Here is a 20,427-nt window from a genome sequence, read left to right as displayed (position 1 = left end):
ATGCTGGATTCCCAGAGATGTTCCAGACGATGTGCCTGTTCTTTTTATTATTATTTTTGTGTAGTGAGGAATCAGGGCGTTGTTGTCATTGGCAGAGTCCAGTTTTGCTAGTATAGATTATAATACTTACCCTCATCAGTCTTCATCATTTTAAGCTACTCCTTGTAATTGGGCTGCTCCCCCCCCCCAAACCCTGTATGGGAAAACAAGTGCTTAGAAAAGAAAAGCAGAGGTGCCCAGGATATGATTTTGACTCAACACCCACATGATTTTCCACAGCTCCTTCTCCAAGGCTTTCTTTTTATAAAAGCAGGTTGTTCTGTTTACTTCTGTAATAAGACTGTTTGGTTTCATTGGCCCTAATTAGCACTGGAAGAGCATTGTCAGACTCTGCCTCAGCTATAGCTCCTACCTTCTCCTTCCACCCCCTCCGACATTTATCAAAACCGCCATGTGTAGCAGAGCCGAATTCGGGCATTGTTTAATGTTGAGTCTGTTTGTTCTTCTGGAGCGTTTTGGCTCCTAACAAAGCAGAGCTCTATTCCATGTTGGCAATCTGAGCTAGTAATATTGCTAACTTTCTCCCTGGACGCTCGCCAGCGTGGGGCAGCGTTTCTGGACGGCGTTTTAAGTCAGATCAGTACAGCTCTTCACAAACACCCCTGCGCTCCAGATCTCAGCTGCCTTCTCAGCCTCCCAAAAGCCGAAAAAGGAAGATTGTGGCTTGCTCCTGTCTGCTGCTTGAATTGTGTGTGTGTGTGTAAGAGTTTCTTCCTCCCCCCACCCACCCCCCAAACCGCCTCTCCTGGAAAACGCTGTGGATAGCTGGAGCGGGTTATTATAGTTCGTTTACAGTGGCAATATGATATCTGTGTCTACCACTCCAGCAAAAAAAGCTTGTTACTTAAATCACTTTTTAAGCATAAGGGGAGAAAGATATAGTTCCTAGCTGTTCTTTAATATGTGCATTAGTCGAACGACACTCGAAGGCTTCAGCCAGCTTTGAGCAAACGCAATCTCCGTGTGTACCTTCCTCTGGCCATTTTTGTGACTCCCCGATCTGCCTGAGGACTTCAATGCAATATCAACAAAGTACTGGGGGGGGGGGGTCTTTGGTGGGAGCTGCTGGTGCTCTGTGTCTCGCTTCCCCCCCTCTCCGTTTTTTATTTTTTGTTTGGTCTGGTTTAGTACAAAAGGGTTCTGTGAAAATGATGTACTTTTAGATTTATAGCAGAGCTTGAGTGTGTTTGCTGCCTCGGTCAGCTGTGAGAGATCTCCCGCTGGGCCGCTCCTTTCTGATGGAAAAGGAGCAGCTGTGAAGGTGCTGTTTCAGGCTCTTGCTGGTATTAAAGAAGAAAAAAAATAGCTGCTTGCATTGGAGAGGGGGAAATGGGTCATGTGATGCCAGCCACCCTACCCTATGTCACAGTGTGGAGGAGCGCTGATTGCTCTTATCCAATCATGCCTGGAATGTTGCTTGCCACTTGGGCTATTTCTGCTATCTGTCGCTATCAGTACAGCAGTGCTAACAGTTTGGCAGATGGGACACTTTTCCTCGGAGTTTATGTCTTCAGTGCTTAACTTCTGGCAGTGCCTGGACTCGTTGCCGTCTCCCCCCCTCTCCTCTCTCCCGGAACGATGGCCCATCGGCTGCGGTTTCATTTTGGCTCCGGGCGAAGCAACACAGCTCCCGAGTCGGAGATCTTAGACCACGAGAGAGAAGATGATGACTTTTTCATGTCATTCCACACTTTACCGAGAAGGAACGGGCCTCACCCTTTCTCCAGGCGCAGAATGGATTACGGCGACGGCAGCAGGGATCTGCGGGAAGCCAGTTCCTTGAAGAGGAGCACGTCCATGTTTATCCCCCAGCTTCTAAACCACACAACATCGATGCGCGTCGACAAGGAGCTCCTCCATGCAGATCTCCTCCAGCGTAAGGCAGTAAATGGGCATTCTGATGAGTGTGGGGGCCCAGAGTCCCCTCTGGAGGAGACAGGTAACTTTTCAGATCTAGGGGAGCCTTGTGAATCTCTGGTTGGAAGCCATTCTTCTCAAAGTAGTCCGCAGTGACTCCAGATAATTCTCCACCGAGGCAGACAGAGAACATGGGGCACGAGATTAACGGCGGGTCCTCTAACCATACAATATTTTGTACAATACCTTCCAATAACTGGAATGATGACAGCACAGCCACGGCTCAAGACGGCGAAACCAACCCTGCATCAGGGTTAAACATCAGCGGGGTGAGGATTCACCACAGAGCTTCCAGTGTGGACGTTCCTCATGTTACGCTGATGCCCTTTGGTTCCGAGGCTCAGAATGCCTCTTCTCCTCTGAACCAGGCGCTGGTCTTTGCAGCACCTGCCCGATGGGTCCTCCAGTTCGGGGAAGAAATTGTTTGTCTTCCAGTTGCAGCAGTCTCAGTCGAACAATGCAGAGGCGGGAGCAGATTACAATTTTGGTTTCACCGGAACAAAAGGGGATAGGTTGGTCAGGTACCCACGGATACGGCTGGAAAGGAGTACCTCGTACCCAGTTCAGCCCCATCCGGCACGAGTCAGCCCCACAGAGGACGACGGCGTGAATCCGGCACTTCGTGGAAATTGCAGGAACGGCTCTGAAATATCTCAAAGTGGTTCAGTGGAGCGGGTTTCTCCCGGGCAAGGGTGCACCTTTAAAATCCGTCCCGATCAAAACTCAAGGCAGCAGCATTTCAGAATCCTTGTGACTCGTGGGACTAATGAGAGAGGCCAAGGTTCTGGACAGGAAAATCCTACTGCCCCTGGTTCTGTGGCAGGCAACTCCTCAGTAAGTAGGAACATTAATGTGCTGGTGATAACTTAAATTTTCACTCATGGTGATAACTTACATTTTCACAAATACGCTTTGCACAGTTTGCATAATTGTTTACAACTCATAATGCTAGCAAGAACTATATCCTCTAGAACAATCTCAGAGCATCTTCGGTTCATTAAGCTAAAATAGCTTTCAGCTATGACTGCATCCATTGCAATGTTTTGAGGTCTCCTAGCAACTCACATGTTACTTAAGTCAATGTTACGTCATCCAGGGTTACAATAGGATTTAGTTTTACGAAAATCTGTAAGCCACTGTGCTGCTGTTTATAAATAGTGCCCACTTTGTTAAAAAAAAGTTGCTTCTTGAAAAATAAATAGAACACACACACAAAGTGATCAGAGTAATTCTCTACTGTGTGTATGAAGGAACCACAATTTTGTATTGGGGATTTTAATACCGTTAAGTGAAATGATTCACAGGGACTGTATTGCTTTCTGTCTAGTTATAACTTCATAGTGGCAGAAGCGAAACCGTTGTGAAACGCCAAGCAGGTTTGTGTGTTCTGCTCATTCCATTTGCGTTTTATCTTTTCAGCCATTCGCTGTTAACAACGCGCTAGAGTTTTGATTTGAGGCAATGCACATCTTTGGAGGGATAAATGCTTTTACATTTTACACGCATAATGTGTCGAAGCGGAGCTTCAACCCAAATAATATTACTTAAGAGAATGACAAAAGCAAAAAAGTAAATACTGTGTCCAATTATTGCACAGTGGCATCTAGAAGAGCAGATGCTATGTGAACACATGTGCAAGAACAGAACTTTAGCCGTTTCTTGCTTCCATCACCATACGGGCATCACTCTCTCAGGCATACTTAAAATGTATTTCAACAAAGCAAAGCAATGCCTGACTGTGGGAGGGCAGTGTGATGACTGCTGCTTTAATCGCGAAAGCTGCATCCTAATTTTACTTCTTGGAATGTACATACATCTACATGTCGAGAAGACTGAAGAAATAATCTTATTTACTTTAGAAGCAATGCCACCTTCCTTCTCTTTTAGGAATTGTGTGGTCCTATATAGCGTATGTAGAATTTTCTCTGGATTTCCGGGGGGGGGGGGGGGAGTGGTGTAAGGAAGGGACCAGCAAACATTTTAATTGGTTTGCTTTCTCTTGGGATTTTACTGCCCCTGCCAAATCCTCCAGGTTTTATCGTAGACATATCGAAATGGCATTAAAATGGTTATTACAGGCGCTGAAGATTTTAAAGGGAAAAGGGCCCCTCTGCATTGATGTTTCTACAGTAGTAATAATTTTGAACGAGCTATCTAAAGCAGATATACGGAGTGTTAAGTGTTGAGCGAGCTTTAGATATTCCGGAGGGTGACTGAGAGAGGCAAGGACCGTGTTGTAATTATGGACCAAATTCTGCCTTAACTCTTGAGCCTTTGAGTGGGGCGAATTTCATTATTTTATGTGTATTAATTCACAAGTGATGAGAGAGTGAGCGGGCATGCACTCGCCACAGAATCGTGTAGCAGCCTTGTCAAAGAAATTTTAAAATATTGTATTAAAAAAAAAGATGCATATTTTATTAGATGCATGTCCTTTGCTATTCTGAGAATTGGAGGAGGCTGAGCACTTTTGAATTAATTAAATAAATGTGTATGCCCTTTGATTTGAAAAAGCTGACAATAGAACCAGAGCAGAAAAATGCACCTGGGGGAACTAAAATTGACAGCTTTTTTAAATACCAGCTTCATTCCAAGTGAATGTACATATGTACACATAGATAAATGAAAAGGGGTATTTAAAGCTGTATATCTTTCCCCATTTCAGGGAAATACTTGGTGCTATATTGTATGTACGTACAAAATAAAGGCTTAAAAGAAGTCAGATCTGCAGATCTGCATCAGCTTAGTCTCTTCAGAACATAGACAATAATTGCATAGACAATAATTGCATACAGTCAAAGATGGAAGTTTCCCGCGGACAGTGCCAATGATATAAGTATAAAAAATATAAATGGCAGATCTGTGTTCGATGAAACAAACAAAAAAAATGGACAACAATGCATGAACATTTTTGATTACCTGTAGAGCCTGATTATTCAAAAATATTCACCGTATAGCAGACAGCACTGATTGTTCCTTCAGAAAGTATTATGGGTTTGCGCTGCAGAAATGGCAGATTGGACAACCCTCTGGGGGACTCATTTAATACAATTAAAGGCGTCGCTATGCTCTGTAGACCAGTCTATAATAGTTATTAGATTCAATAACGTGCTTGCCAAACAAACACTGTTAGCTGGCAAGCCTTGATATTAGGTACAAATTGCCACCTTTCAGCAGTTGGCAAATATAAACCATGTTGATGCATGCACACTTTGGACTCAATTGCATTATACGTTGAAAACTGTGCCATTACCACTTTAAGCAGACATGGCTTCCCCCAAAGAATCCTGGGAACTGTAGTTTCTTAAGGGTAGTGAAAGGCATCAGGAGAGCCTGCACAGAACTACAACTCTCAAGAGTGCTTTATCAATCAATTCCTCTTCCCGGGGAACTCTTGGAATGGTAGCTCTGTAACTCTCAGCACTACAGTTCCTAGGATTTTTTTGGGAGGGGGGGCTGTTTGTTTGTTTGTCTGTTTGCATCTTTTTGTTATTCGTAGAATCATAGAATTGGAAAAGTTGGAGGCACCTGCATTTAAACTATTGATCATCTAGTAAGCTTGCGGAATTATATGAAAGCTACAACTAGTTTGCATATATTCTAAATTAGATGGGTGTGCAACACAACCTGTTGGACGCAACTTTTTCACATCTGATGCATGAGATTTCCCATCGACACACATTTTCATAGATAAGTATGCCGAAGGGAGAACGTTCTTTGCACTTGAATCTGATAGGCCGGTAACTCCGTCTTTCCTACACAAGCGTTCCATTCTATACTTTGTGACTTTGGTTTGTTTTTAGTGTTTTAAAATGGTAAGCTGCCTCAGGTGCCTTGGCAGAGAGGCAATATACAAAATGCATTAAACGAAATAACGCTCAGGCGCACACACGGCACAAACCCGCACTTCCTTAACCCTAATACAGTCAAAGCTGCGAGGAGAAATTCGGTATGGGCTTAATGGGTCGACATTTTCCATTGTATATTAACATTCGGGCGCTTGAACTGAGGCAATGAGCGCGGCCAGAGCATTCTTTAAGTAAGCATTTTCCAGATATTCATCTAAACTGCTGCTGTCCCTCATCCAAGTGGCTGTCTGCTTTTTTGCTTAGCTTAGTTGCGCAAGAGAGCCGAGTGCTTAGAAATGAAAACTCTCTATATCGAATACACTTAGCTGTGGACGCATGTGTGCTGTATATTCTGGAGGCTGAGAGCGGCTACTGTGCGGAAACTCAGTTCAGACACTGAACCAGAGTGAGCTGGGGTAAGTCTTCAAGTGGTCTGCCACTATCCCGTTTGCTTCTGTTGTTTGACAATGGGAGGTAATGAAATTCGAAGGTTCCGCTTTTGGTTTTTAAAGAAACCACAGCTTTCTTATTATATTAGAATTTTGGGGGCTGGTTTGTTCTAACTGTGGTTAGTTCAGACAAAGGAGGATAAAGCAATGGTTTCAGATTCTGGTTTGTTAGCTAGCCCGCAGTTAATTGAAGATGGAAGGAGGGGAGAGTGTGAGGCTACAGCTTGTTCTCTTATCATAGCACAAAACCATAATCATAACTGGGCTATTATGTGCTTTATTTATGAACTGGTCATTAATAAATGTTAATCCAAAAGTGGGATGTTGTCTTTTAAAAAACCCCAAAACAAAATTGGAGCTTGAATCGATTAGTAAAAAAACACATGTTGATGGACTGTTGCTACTAATAATAATAATTTTAACACTGTCTCATAAGATTGCTTAGTCCAGGAGCAATGCTTATGCAATTTTGTTTTCTGTTTATCAGTCATGTTTTCTGTTTCCCATACTGCACCAGCTCAAAGAATGTTGGAGAGGGATGCCTTGACTGTTCTTCTAGCATTCACCCACCGTAGTCCATTTTATGCAGGTTTTTGTCCTTCACAGAGAGGTGGCTAGGGCTGTGCCTCGTGCAAGCTTTATCGTAGCTCAAGGAAATTTCCAGTAAGCTTCTTAAACTGCGATGCCAGTGAGGAACAGCATTGCACTCATATGCACCTATCCCATTTCAAGTGGATGTTAGCAGAAGGGGAGATTCACTCCATTAGAAAGTCACCTCAATCTTATTTTGGGAAACCCTTTAAATCCATGGTGGGAGAGGCTTCTGCGTTTAATCAAACCAAACCCGTAGAGAACAATATATTTTATGAAAGCTGTTTAGGCAAAATAGCTTCCAATCTCTTCCCCGGTTCAGCTAGTTTGTGATTATTTGATTGATATAGGACCTGGGATTTGGTCTGAAGGCAGCAGCTGCTTCAAGGCTTATTTATCTGGAGTGAAAACATTCATGCGGGCGTCTGTAGTCCTATTGCTACTGAGTGTTTATGACCTTTCAAATATCTTCTCTTTTGGTCCGAAGAGCTTTCACACAGGCAGGATGCATTTCATTAAGAGTTACCATAAAACTGTTAGAATTCCAGCTCCATGATTGCAGTCATGGGATTGTTGTCTATCACATGATGGTGTATGTTTTCATTCCACAGAGTGGGAAGTGACGGAGACAGGGGAGCCATGTTGCAGTGCTCCGTGTGTGTTTATATGTAAATAAAGTAGATTAGCCAAAATGCTGAGTTGCTGAGGTCTGTTACGCAAGCTGCGAAGACTCTGCGGATCCCTGAGTGTGCCGATGTCTGTTGGCATCGGTCACTGTGATGTTCGGGTAGAAGAAAGCTTTTGAAGCTCCCGAATGAATGACGAGGATGGAGAGAACATGCCAGACAGGCATGTGTCTCTGCCAGGGTCCTACTCAAGTGTAGGACGAGCTCCTGACAAAAACTAGAGAAGAAAATAGGAGCACGTTGACCTAATATTTAAGCACAATGCCTAATCTGTTAGATGCATGTGTTTGGAAGGCCCGTTCTGGATTCTGTTGGGCTGATATTTTGCAAAGAAGTCTTTTCTGTATTTGTCTCTGCTGATATTAAAAACTGGGCTATGCTGTATTTTAGTACACATCTTCACGTCTGCTGTATTGGTCTATAAAAGCAGCTTGGGCGAGGAAATGCCGCTATGTATTTAGTTGACGAGGGTCTGTCTGAGAGAATTCCAGACACCCTTGGCAAATAAAAGATTCTAGAGCTAGAATTTCAGAGGTGCTGCTGACGAAGACACGGACCCTTAGAGGGCTTTAGAACATGGGTCTAGCTTGGTCACAAAATGCCCTGTGTCTTTCCTCCATTCTGTTGGATTATATCAAACTGTTAAATACCTATGCAAGGACTTTCTGGTGACGGCCATGGCTTGTCACAATGCAATATGATACGATACGGTAATCTTTATTGTCATTGTCCCATACAGAACAATGATTTGTATACCAGCGGTGGAGGGATGGCTGGTGCTGCAGGAATAATTTTGCAGCCACAAGCAAAGCTTAGCAGGTGGTCTGTCCCAATTTGCCTTTGAGCAATGACTCTAGGTTGCAGAATGAGAGTTCTCTGTCCCTACAAACACATCACATATTCCAGGCTTATGGTAGAGGTCTTAGTGGTTTCTCCTTCATTGCTAATTCCCCCCACCTCTTGTTTATTTAGTATTTGGTGACATACTGTTGTGGCAGTCTTCTTGCATTTTGGCTCTTTCTTTTAAATAAAAGGTAATTTTAGGCAACAACCCTTTCCTCCTCCTTCTTTTTTAAAAATGGAAGCAAACAAAAAGTGTGGTCTGTGTATACTTATTTGTTCTTTCTATATAACTTTTCAGGCATGAAAGCTCCTTTTGTTAGCAGGAAATATGAGTAAGTTATATAGCTGAAATTAGCTGTTCTCACAGTTCCCTTGTGAAAGGATACTTGTTGATGATGGGTTTTAATAATTCCATGTATCTGTTTTTGTCTCTCAAGCTAGGTGTATAATGCTTCAATAAATCAGAGTGTCAACCCTGGCTTTTTAAAGCAAACATTCTGGGTTCAAGGTATACAGATTCTATTTGGCATGTACTGGTTTAAAAGTAGGCGATCAGATTAAGTTACCAAATGCTCGACAGATATGAATTTGTTTATTTATTGAGGCAACCAAGCAAGTAATGAACTTCCATATTAACAGAAGTCAGCCCTTGAAATAGCTTCTGAACCATCATGGACAAATCTGGTTTTTTGGATATTTAGCCTGAAAGTGCATGCTACCTTGAATCTCAAATGCCTTGACTCCTGAACAAATCTGCTCCCGAACGATCGAAACCCGGAAGTGAGTGTTCCGGTTTTAGAACGATTTTCAGAACCTGAACGTCTGGCGCGGCTTCCGATTGGCTGCAGAACACTCCTGCAACCAATCGGAAGCCGCGCCTTGGTTTTCGAACGCACTCCCAGAATGCATTCTGTTCAAGAACCAAGGTACGGCTGTATATTCTGTGGTGACGCTATTGACTTCATTCCCAAACCTGTTGAATTGCTGTCATGTAGTTGTAAAAGGGACCACATTGAAGCGAAAAGGTGGAGATACAAAGGGGTCCCGTTGGAAAACCCAAAAGTGATCTCTCTGACTAATACATGTATTTAATTTTCAAGCAATTTCAGAGTGATAGGCTTTGAATAATGGAGATCTTTCTGCAATAGTTAGTTTCTGCTCTTCACGTAACAACATTTTTGTGAATCAGTTCATATAACACTGTAGCAATATCGTGGCTGGACTGGACTTCTGGATAGTGGAAACTAATACTTTTGCTTTTTATTTTTATTTTTGTTATTAAATTTCTATATCGCTCTTCATCTGAGGATCAAAGGGCAGTTTCCAATATAAAAACACCATACATAACTTAGTAACAAACAAGCAAAATACTCCCCCATGGTTATCGAACCTAGCCGTAATTGGCCTACTCCTATCTCCTGCTCTCTGTATAAAATTGCAGAGCTGCGATACAGAAAGGGAAGTTTCTCTTCATGTAGTAATTCATGTTGTGGCCTAGTCGTACCGTAGCGCATGGATAGAGGATGTGAAATTTGTAAGTTTTTTTGTTTGCAGATTTAAAGGGTTCCTAAATGGACAAATTGAGGGAAAAAAACACAGTTCTGTAACATCAAGTATCCCTGGGATAGGTCAGTTGGTAGAGCATGAGGCTCTTAATCTCAGGGCCGCGGGTTTAAGCAAAAAGATTCCTGCATTGCAAGGGGTTGGACTAGATGACCCTCGTGGTCCCTTCCAGCCCTACAATTCTATGATTCTGAGTGTGTGGGAAAAGTTGAAACGTGGCACTCCTGCTCACTTGTGCTTGTGGCCTTTTGGACACATGCTTGGGGTATTTCCCATCATTCTTTTTCAGGCTGAACCTCTTAAGTCTAGAAGGTAGCTGTGTGTGGCCTCTCTAGTACTGTCCTGTTTAACACAGTTTTGTGATGTGGACTGAGGATGATGAAGTGTGTGGAGCTTTCTCACAGCGGTGTGGGTGACAGGCCAGCAACAACATGGGGAGGAGATCTAGCACTGACAAGAGTATGAATGTAGGAAGCTGACCTACAGAGTCAATTCATCTAAGCTGCTCTGACTGGCATTGGGACTCTCAGGCAAAGGTATCTTCCAGCTGCTAATCGGAGATATTACGCTCGTAATATGCAAGGCCATGAGCTCTGCTGCTGACCTACAGCAGCATGGGAGGGACAAAATGGAGAAGATGATGGTTTCCAACAGCTTAGCAAGATTCAAGATGCCACGTTATTTCTTCTTATTTCAACTTTAAAACCAACCTCTTTATTGGGGAATGGGAAAGCATCAAACTAGATTACTAGATGAACTAGATTACTACAGGACAGTTACAGCATAAAGTCTACTGTGGGTAAACTGGTGGAAAGCATAATTAAAGAAGAAAGTGAAAGCATGAAGAAGAACAAGACTTGCTGAGAAGGAACCAGCATAGCTTCTACAATGAAAAGTCCTGCCTGGATCAATATTTTGAAGTTCATTAATATAATTAATAAATATTTTGATCAGGGTGGCATGTAAGACCTAAAAACAACAACAATCTAACAACAACATACTATTATTATTATTAATAATAATAATTATAATACCTGAGCCACTCTTATATACAGTGATACTTCTAGTTACAAACTTACAGTGGTGCCTCGCAAGACGAAATTAATCCGTTCCGTGAGTCTCTTCGTCTTGCGGTTTTTCCGTCTTGCGAAGCACGGCTATTAGCGGCTTAGCGGCTTTAAGAAAAAGGAAACAAACTCGCAATAACTCGCAAGACGTTTCGTCTTGCGAAGCAAGCCCATAGGGAAATTCGTATTGCGGAACGACTCAAAAAACGGAAAACCCTTTCATCTAGCGAGTTTTTCGTCTTGCGAGGCATTCGTCTTGCGGGGCACCACTGTAATTCATAAGCTTTGGCTAAGCCCCTCACCAAAGGTTTCTGAGTAAGCTTAGCAATTGCCCAGTAAGGGGATAGACCATTTTGCAGACAACAGAAAGCAGAGGGAATAAGTGAATGAACAATTCTCACAGTGGAGTCCCAAAATAATTTATTTAAACTGGGGGAATAGGCAACAAAATCGCAAATGAAGTGTAAAGTGATGCCGCTGCAGCAAAAAAATTCCTAACTTCAGAATGTACTGACAGGGTCTGAACTGGCAATGACTCTCCAGGAAAGAGGGATTGGGGATGCTGTGGATTAAGGTAAGTAAAGGTAAAGGTACCCCTGCCCGTACGGGCCAGTCTTGACAGACTCTGGGGTTGTGCGCCCATCTCACTCAAGAGGCCGGGGGCCAGCGCTGTCCGGAGACACTTCCGGGTCACGTGGCCAGCGTGACAAAGCTGCATCTGACAGCCAGAGCCGCACACGGAAACGCCATTTACCTTCCCGCTAGTAAGCGGTCCCTATTTATCTACTTGCACCTGGGGGTGCTTTCAAACTGCTAGGTTGGCAGGTGCTGGGACCGAACGACGGGAGCGCACCCCGCCACAGGGATTCGAACCGTCGACCTTTCGATCGGCAAGCCCTAGGCGCTGAGGCTTTTACCCACAGCGCCAAATGTCAGTTCGTTATAGGGCAACTCTGAAAAACCCAGTAATGCTAAGGATTGCTAGGAAAGTAATTGAAAATAAAACGATCAGTATCGCAATGCCTTGTTATAAATCTATGATGCAGCTGCATTTGGAGCAATGTGTGCAGTTCTGGTGACTATATCTGGAAAACAAAAAATATGGTAGAGCAGGAAAAGATGCAGAAAAGCAGAATGATTGAGGTGTCTTTCCTGGGAAGAAAGTCTAAAGTATTTGGGGCTTTTGAGTTCAGAGAAAAGGTGACCCAGAAAAGGACATGATAAAGGTTTGTTGCACAGTACAGAGAAAGTGGATAGGGGAAAGTTTTTCGACTCCTTTCTTACTGTACCTATTAGAACCTGACCAATGAAACTTTATGGTGAGAGATTCTGGGCAGATGAAAGGAAGTCTTTCCCCCACACGTAGCATAGTTAATTCGCAGAATTCGCTGCCACACGATGTGGCGGTGGCCACTAGTTTGCATGGTTTTACAGTGCATGGAGGAAGAGTATATAGATGGCTATTAGCCATGAAATCTTAATTTCCCAGGTGGCTGGGAGGCCACTCAGTGATTGGGAAGGATATGGAGCCACAGTTGGAGGCAACAGGGCTTCTAGCTGTCTGTGCAGTGAGACGCCTCTCTCTCTGTGTGTGGCCCAAAATGGCCAAGCTGTCTCTGTGCCCAGCGTGTCAATAAATCTGGCTTCGTTGTTCATTCAGAAGCTTTTCAATGTAAGACTCAAGCACCGCTTATGGACTCATATCTCAGTAGCAACCTTGTAAAGCTCAGTGCAGAGTTAAGTATGCAGCCATACAATGCCAAAGTAAGAGGTTTTTGCATGTTGTTTTGCTTGCAATGTGCCTCTTGCCGCCTGATGCCCTATCTTCATTAAGTTAAGAGTGTGAAACAAAACAAAAGAACAGAACAGATCTATTTATAAGAGAGGGGGGGTGTTTATGGGGCGGGGGAATGGAGAGAAGGGTTGGTTAAGCTAACCAAAAGTTTTCAGCGGCGTTGTCAGAAGAAAGCTGTTAGTTCAAGCGTCACACACACACACACCCCAGCTTCTGTGCTCTTGTATGCCTTTTTCTGGTATGTATTCCTCTTGGACAGCAAGCTACAGCAGCCCTGTGCTGGCTAGGTGACATCAATCAGGATGCCTGTGTCTGACGCCAGCCAAAACAGATGTTGGAACAGGAGGAGGGATAAAAGAATTCAGTGTCCTCAATTTGTGCTGCCAGCTTCATTTTCCACGGGGCTGGCGTTATAGGGGTAGCTGCTCTTGTACTACTATTTAGAATATTTTTTCCCCTGCACCGGAGCAATGCAAAATATTAACAGCCCTGATTTAATCGTATCCACTATAAATATCAAGTTACCCATGCACGATGATGAGTGTGTGCGCGCATATATAAGTATGCGTGTGTACATAGCGTTTGTGCGTGCGTGCATCATCTATGCACACATCTGAGTGGATGTCGCCAACAACACTTCCCTTGTTGCATGGCTTGGTTGCATAGCTGTGGTGGGGTTGTAGCACACATTCAGGCAGCCTAGAATTCCAAGTGTGTCCTATCCTCTAGCGACTGAGGTTTACCACAAGCCATCTGAGGGAGGGATGTGGCCAGCTGCCCAGAATTAAACAGAAATCGGTAATATTGCATATGGGGCTGCCCGTTGTAATTAGAAACTTGGGAATTTCTAATTCTATCTGGACCAGGATTGGGAAGCTGCTCTGGTACAATATGATGTTGGTCCACAACGTCTATAATCCCTGGTTATAATTTAGGCTGATGGGAGGGGGGGTGTCTAATGGCATTTGGAGGACCACAGATTCCCAAACACTGTTCTAGACATCTGGAACTCTTGTTGTCTCTGGGAGAGTGGGGGTCCAGATGATCCCTCTGTGTGTTGAAAGTACGTGTGAATGGAGTTCCGTCTGCTTTCATTTCCATTTGCACATTCAGCGTGTGAAGGGGTTGTGTGAAGGAGATCCTGGCTTAGTCAGGACCTCCCTTGTGGAGGAGCTCTAGGTGTGTAGAGTAGTATTATGAAACTTTGAGTCCCCAGAGGTTGTTGGACTCTTGTCACTCAACATTCCCAGTGAATTTAGTCCATGGTCACGGAGGCTAGAAGTTGTAATTCGACAGCATCCTGGGACCCAATGTTGAAAAACACCAGTGAACCCCTTCACACAATATCTGAGTATGCAACAGTGGGAGTTGGCAAGCGATTCTGCATGGCCCCCCACTCATTCTTTCAATCTATGTGTATCTGGGGTGGGTGACATGTGAATCTCCTTTATGTTCAGCTGCCCATGTGAATGATGCCTTCAGGATCTTGAAACAGCCAGGTATCTAAGCTGCTGTATCTAATGCAGCTTTTTACTAACACAAGGTGGGAAAAGTAAAATGAAAATAAAACACAAATGAAAGCAGAACTTGATGGCCTGTATAAATTACACAAATACATATACATATAAATATAAATACATATAAATATAAATAAATATAAATATAAATATACAAAAGTATATCCCCCAGTTTCTGCTTGTTTTGTGGGATTTATTCATGATTATTTTCTGATCAACTCCCTCCTCTATAATATCTATAAAATATATTTTTGAATTGTGTTCCAAGTGCAATCACATCAGTATTATGATATTGGCAATTTCATTTTCTATCTCTTTCCTAATCAACCCTAGCATAGTATTCAATTTATTCATAGCTGGCACACACTGGGTCAATATCTTCATAACACTACATTTCCAGTGGCCTTTTCCTGAGCAGACACAATGTGAGTTTAAACCCCATGATATAGCTATATTTATTTTGACCCAGTACTTCACTTCCTTACATAGAGTCACATTTACCGTCTAATGCTCATTCATCCAGATTGGAGACATCTTTTTGGAAATCCATGTTTGCTTTTACCACCCTGAACAATTGGGAGTTATCAGCAAACATGGCATCTCACTACTCACCATTAACTCCAGGTAATTGGAGTTGTTGTTGACTACAAACCCCATCATCCCCAACCAGCGGTCAGGAATGATGGGACTTGTAGTCTAGCAACACTATTGGAGAAGGCTGCTCTATAAGAAGCTTGTTTTAATTATATGCAGAAGAGGTGTGTGTGTAAATCAAAGTGCACTCCAAAGAAAAGGCATAGAGGTATTTTCCAGAGAAAATAGTACCATCCGTGTGTGTGTGTGTGTGTGTGTGTGTGTGTGTGTAAGTTTTGTGAGCTTGAAAAGTAATTCATTTGCTAATAGCTTTATCTTATTCCATATTGTATCATACCTCCATTCTGGATCAGAACCCAGTGATGGAAGTATCTTCCCAGAGTGCTTATGGCATGGATTGAGTTGAAAATATTGATTTATTGCATATGGTGAATACTTAACACTTGGACGAGTTAATCAGTCACCACTAATGCAACATGCCATGCAATGTGAAAACTCATTCTCCTTAAAAATAAATATTGAGATTTCATCTTATTAGTAATGTAGGCTATAGCAGTTCTCCCACAGGGTAGCAAAGTGACTAATCTATGATCAGAAATGTCTTGGTTGAATCTTCCCTCAGTTGCAAAGCTGCTAGGTGGTGTTAAGGAAGCCCTTCTCAAGAACACCTGCAATATGCAGATGATGCTGATAGATAAAACCTTAGACTTCTTGTGAAGATAATTCACGTGAAGTCCTTTAAAGTGTGCAAAATGATGCCTAACTTTCAACTCTCGCTATAGATCAGGGGTCAGGAACCTTTTTCAGCCGTGGGCCAGTCCACCGTCCATTAGACCATGTGGTGGGCCGGACTGTATTTTGGGGGGGGGGCGGGAATGAACGAATTCCTATGCCCCACAAATAACCCAGAGATGCATTTTAAATAAAAGGACACATTCTACTCATACTGATTCCCAGACCGTCTACAGGCCGGATTGAGAAGGCGATTGGGCCGCATCCGGCCCCCAGGCCTTAGGTTGCCTACCCCTGCTATAGGTACTGAATATAGTATTTGAAAGTTTCTTTTTTAAATTACATTATGTTATCTGGTGGCGGTTTCCTTCCTTATTAGCCTCATTTTAAAACATGAACCTGCATCTTGTAGGGGTAAACCTTGAATTTATGCATAGTTAATACCTTATTGTATTTCATTACTCTGGAGCACTTGTAAATTTCAACCAGCTTATAAATAGTGCAGTCACTTCACAAGAATAAATCTACTACCAGTGTTGCTGATCAAAAGTGTTTGAGCTGTAAAATGTCAACTGTCTGATCTGAGACTATTTGTGCTTATACAATATCCTTCCACTTGAATAGCATGTACTAAATGTCTTGGTTTCTGAACGAGGAGATAAGAAGGCCAGTTCTATATGTGTGGCAGAATGAGGGTGGCAGGACAGACCGTACCAATTTAGACTGCAAATGGGAGATACCACTTCTGAATGCTGTTCCATTTAAAACAAAACACCCAACACCCTGCGAGTATCCAGTAGAACCTTTCTCCCCAATTCACAGAAGGCGTAGTTTTATTAGGACTAACCAACATGTCACAAAATAGTGAGCAAGGTCTTGACTTTTTCATGACGTCAGGCTGGAGGCTACACAAAACATGGTGGGGTGACAGGAAGTTAGGCCTTATCAGGGAGCACCAAAGTGTAAGAGTAAAGGTAAAGGTACCCCTGACCGTTAGGTCCAGTCGCGGATGACTCTGGGGTTGCAGCGCTCATCTCGCTTTATTGGCCGAGGGAGCCGGCGTACAGCTTCCGGGTCATGTGGCCAGCATGACTAAGCTGCTTCTGGCGAACCAGAGCAGCGCACGGAAATGCCGTTTATCTTCCCGCCGGAGTGGTACCTATTTATCTACTTGCACTTGACGTGCTTTTGAACTGCTAGGTTGGCAGGAGTGCAAAAGTAGTGGATGCAAAAGTTTAGATTAGCCTCTGCTTATGCTAGGCATGTCCAAAGTCCGTTTTGGGGGCCCTAATCCGGCCCGCTGGTCGGTTTAATCCAGCCCCTGTGGCAGTTCATCTCCTGGGTTAAAACCCAGAAAAATGCTCAACAACTTCAATCCTTAAAAAAAGTCCTTAAAAAAGGTCAACAACTTTGGTCAGCCCTCATACATGTTCATTTCATCAAAACTGGCCCTCTTTGAAAAATGTTTGGACACCCCTGGCTTATGCATACCAAGGGCTGCAGAGACAAAGAAGCCATGATGGCCTTTCTTTCTTATTTCCACCGATGTTCGTTTTCCTGGGATCATGCTTGTTGCAAAAGCAGAGCCCCTCTGTGCGTGGTTATTTGCAGAAGGAGAGTCTGAAATCTTGTCTGATCCAGCTCCAAGTCTTTGCCATTCTTTTTATTCAGCTTGGGTGGAATTTGCTGTTTGCGTGTTATTGATAGGCTTTTGCAATTATATATAAACTTTTGTTATGGAAATGTTCTCTGACCTCAAGGCAGAAACAGATTTTGTTTTCTGTTGGATTATTTTAATTCTAGAATTATAACAAATGAATTATGCTCTCTGTTTCCGTAAACCAGAAATGGGTGTTTTGCGGACATCGGCATCACACACAACCATAACAAATAGAAGCAGCTATAAAACATGTCTGGTTGGTTGGCAAGCAATACATGGAACTTTGCAAATGCTTTCAGATCACAGGCAGTGCCAACGGAAGACAGATCATCCAAACCATTGCTCTTCTAGAGATCAGCAGTAACACTGTTTATGAGAGTTGCCCAAATCTAGTGAATTTCAGGGACATATTTGGGGCCCAGTGTTTTCATGCTGAGCTCAGTGAACACATTCGTGTGCATGTGAGTTCGTGTGTGTGTGTGTGTGTGTGTGTGTGTGTGTGTGTGTGTGTGTAGCTTATATAGGATTTCTGCAGATTTCTCTTTGGGATGTGTAGGTGGACTAAAATCTTCTGCATCCTTCCCAAGAAGCAGAACTGAAAAGGTCCTTATTTCTTTGATTTTAAATAACAGTTCATTGGGAAACATTCAAAATTAGGTTTCATTTAGTGACTGCAATTCCAAACAAACTTACCCAAATGTAAACCCCCATGGGCACAGTGCAGGTTACTTCTTAACTCTAGCCTCTAAAAACTCAGTTTTCTTCGGTTATTGTTGAATTATTGCTTTCAGCCCACTGTGTCTTCTATAAAAATGATTAAGCCCTGCAATGTGTAAGATACTTATCTCATGTCACATCGCATATGCATCGTATATATTCCTGAAATGTACCATGTGGTGTTATAAACTGCTTTTTATGATAGGTTCTTCTATAGCACTGTTAACCAATTAAAAGCTAAAACAAAAATCTTTTGTTGATTATGAGTATTGAGTTTTAGTCAGTTAATTCATGAATTGATTTGCAGACTTTCGCAAAAATGGTTCTGATGCTAACTGTGTCCCGTCCCCCCCGTCCCCACAATTTTTTAACCTATTGCATGCTTTCCATTTTGTATCTTTTGCACATTTAAGATGTTTGGCATTCAGTATTACCTCCTCCCTGGTCATTAGGCAGGTTTTATGTTGCATGTGTTAGCTTCACACTGATTTCTGCTTATTTTATGTTGATGGTATAGGTAAAATAATAGTTTTAATTGGACTGTATTCTGTGTTTTACAGATTTTAAATATTTTGTGAAATGCTCAGAGGTTGGTAGGCAGCAAAAGATGTTATCAATGTTTAAAATCTGACCAGTTTTCGCTAGATTTACTTGTTTGTTTGTTTGTTTGTTTGTTTGTTTGTTTAACCCCCACCCCACCCTTTTTAAGGTAACCAATTCATTTAAAAAAAAAGTACACCTTTGTAGCCCTGGTTATCCTCTTCTATTTCTGGCATCTACAAACATGGCTTTGTGTTGAAGCTTTTCAGCAGTAACATTGGTCCTGTGGTTCTGGTAACTTACTGCAAAATGATCACTCCTCAATGGGAATTGTAGCTTGCAGAAATACTAGCCAATATATCCAACTGGGTGATAGAAACATTTAATGACTTTTCCAAACCGTCTCTGGTCATTTGATGATTTTGTGTTAGGTGGTCAGTGAAACACAAAGCACCGTTGGGATTAACCACTGATTCTATGTGCCTTGAACTGTTGACAGTGGCAAATGCCCAAGTGTGTCGCATGTTAGAGGAGGATACGAAACAGAAGAAATTAGTCTTTAATCATTTGGAAAACGGGAGACCCTTTCTCCCTCAAGCATACTATTATGTTTTAGTGCTCCCTAATTAATTCTTTTTCTTTCTGTATCTTGCTATTGTGCCTTGAGGATTATAGCCAATTATCATTCACAGAAGAAGAAAAAAATGCATTTATGCCAGGAGGTGGGGAAATGTACAGTGGTACCTCAGGTTAAGTATTTAATTCGTTCCAGAGGTCCGTACTTAACCTGAAACTGTTCTTAACCTGAAGACCACTTTAGCTAATGGGGCCTCCTGCTGTTGCCGCACCTCCAGAGCACGATTTCTGTTCTCATCCTGAAGCAAAGTTCTTAACCTGAAGCACGATTTCTGGGTTAGCGGAGTCTGTAACCTGAAGCGTATGTAACCCAAGGTACCACTGTATATGAGTGTTGATGTTAGAAGCACTTGGTTGCAAATTATTTTAATAGAGCTGCCCTTGGCAGTATGGTTTGGACCTGGTTTGCAGATACAGTGGAACCTCGGTTCTCGAACGTCTTGGTACTCGAACATTTCGGCTCCCGAATGCCAAAAACCTGGAATTAAGTGTTCTGGTTTTCAAATGTTTTTTGGAAGCCAAACGTCTGATGCGGCTGTCTGCTATTGTTTCCAGGGCGCCTGTGCCAGTCGGAAGCCGCTGCTTGGTTTTTGAACGTTTCGGAAGTCGAACGGACTTCCGGAACGGATTAAGTTCGAGAACCAAGGTACCACTGTACTGGCTATTGTTAAATCTTGGTTAGCAGTACATAGGTCATGCTAAACCATGGTTAAGGTTAGGGAGCCAGTGGAAGAGAAACATGCAGTGGAGGTGCAAGGAAGGAGTCAGTACCAGCTCCCGTTCTAGGAGAGCCATGGTCATAGCAAACACTTTCGGATTTGCTTCATTTGAATTTCCCCTCCGAAACGAAATTGGGAGCCAGCTTAACTGGTATAACAGAACAAAACAAAATTCCTTCCAGTAGCACCTTAAAGACCAAGGTGCTACTGGAAGGAATTTTGTTTTGTTTTGACTATGGCAGACCAACACGGCTACCCATCTGTAACTGGTATAACAGAAGAACTCACATGCTCCCAATAAGCAACAGCAGCCAGCTCATAGCGATCTTTACAAGCTGAAGTTTAAAAACAGTTTTTAAAAGGATTTTTAAGTAACTAATGCCCAGAACGAACAGTCTGAAAGATGTGCTCTATCCAGTACTCCTGTTGCACCAGTGGAACAGACTTCTGCTAGAACAATGGGACTTCTCTGTCCTTTACTGTCCCCTGCAGC

At 42.8% G+C, this 20,427-nt stretch overlaps 1 protein-coding gene across 1 annotated transcript in view; it reads left to right on the top strand.

Moving 5' to 3' along the window:
- Nucleotides 1-1,458: 1,458 nt before the first annotated feature.
- The window catches only part of LOC114606317 (E3 ubiquitin-protein ligase NEDD4-like), a 122,859-nt gene continuing 103,890 nt past the window's right edge, over nucleotides 1,459-20,427 (top strand). Inside the window, 3 exon segments of the mRNA XM_028748412.2 lie at nucleotides 1,459-2,068; nucleotides 2,071-2,341; nucleotides 2,343-2,811. Of these exon segments, the coding sequence (XP_028604245.2) occupies nucleotides 1,639-2,068; nucleotides 2,071-2,341; nucleotides 2,343-2,811 (1,170 nt within the window). The 5' untranslated portion in view covers nucleotides 1,459-1,638.

Source organism: Podarcis muralis, chromosome 11 (genome assembly GCF_964188315.1).
Source record: "Podarcis muralis chromosome 11, rPodMur119.hap1.1, whole genome shotgun sequence".
In the NCBI taxonomy this organism is placed as follows: Eukaryota; Metazoa; Chordata; class Lepidosauria; order Squamata; family Lacertidae; genus Podarcis; species Podarcis muralis.
Note: the sequence above shows the minus strand (reverse complement) of the source record. Positions and strands in the feature narration are given on the sequence as shown.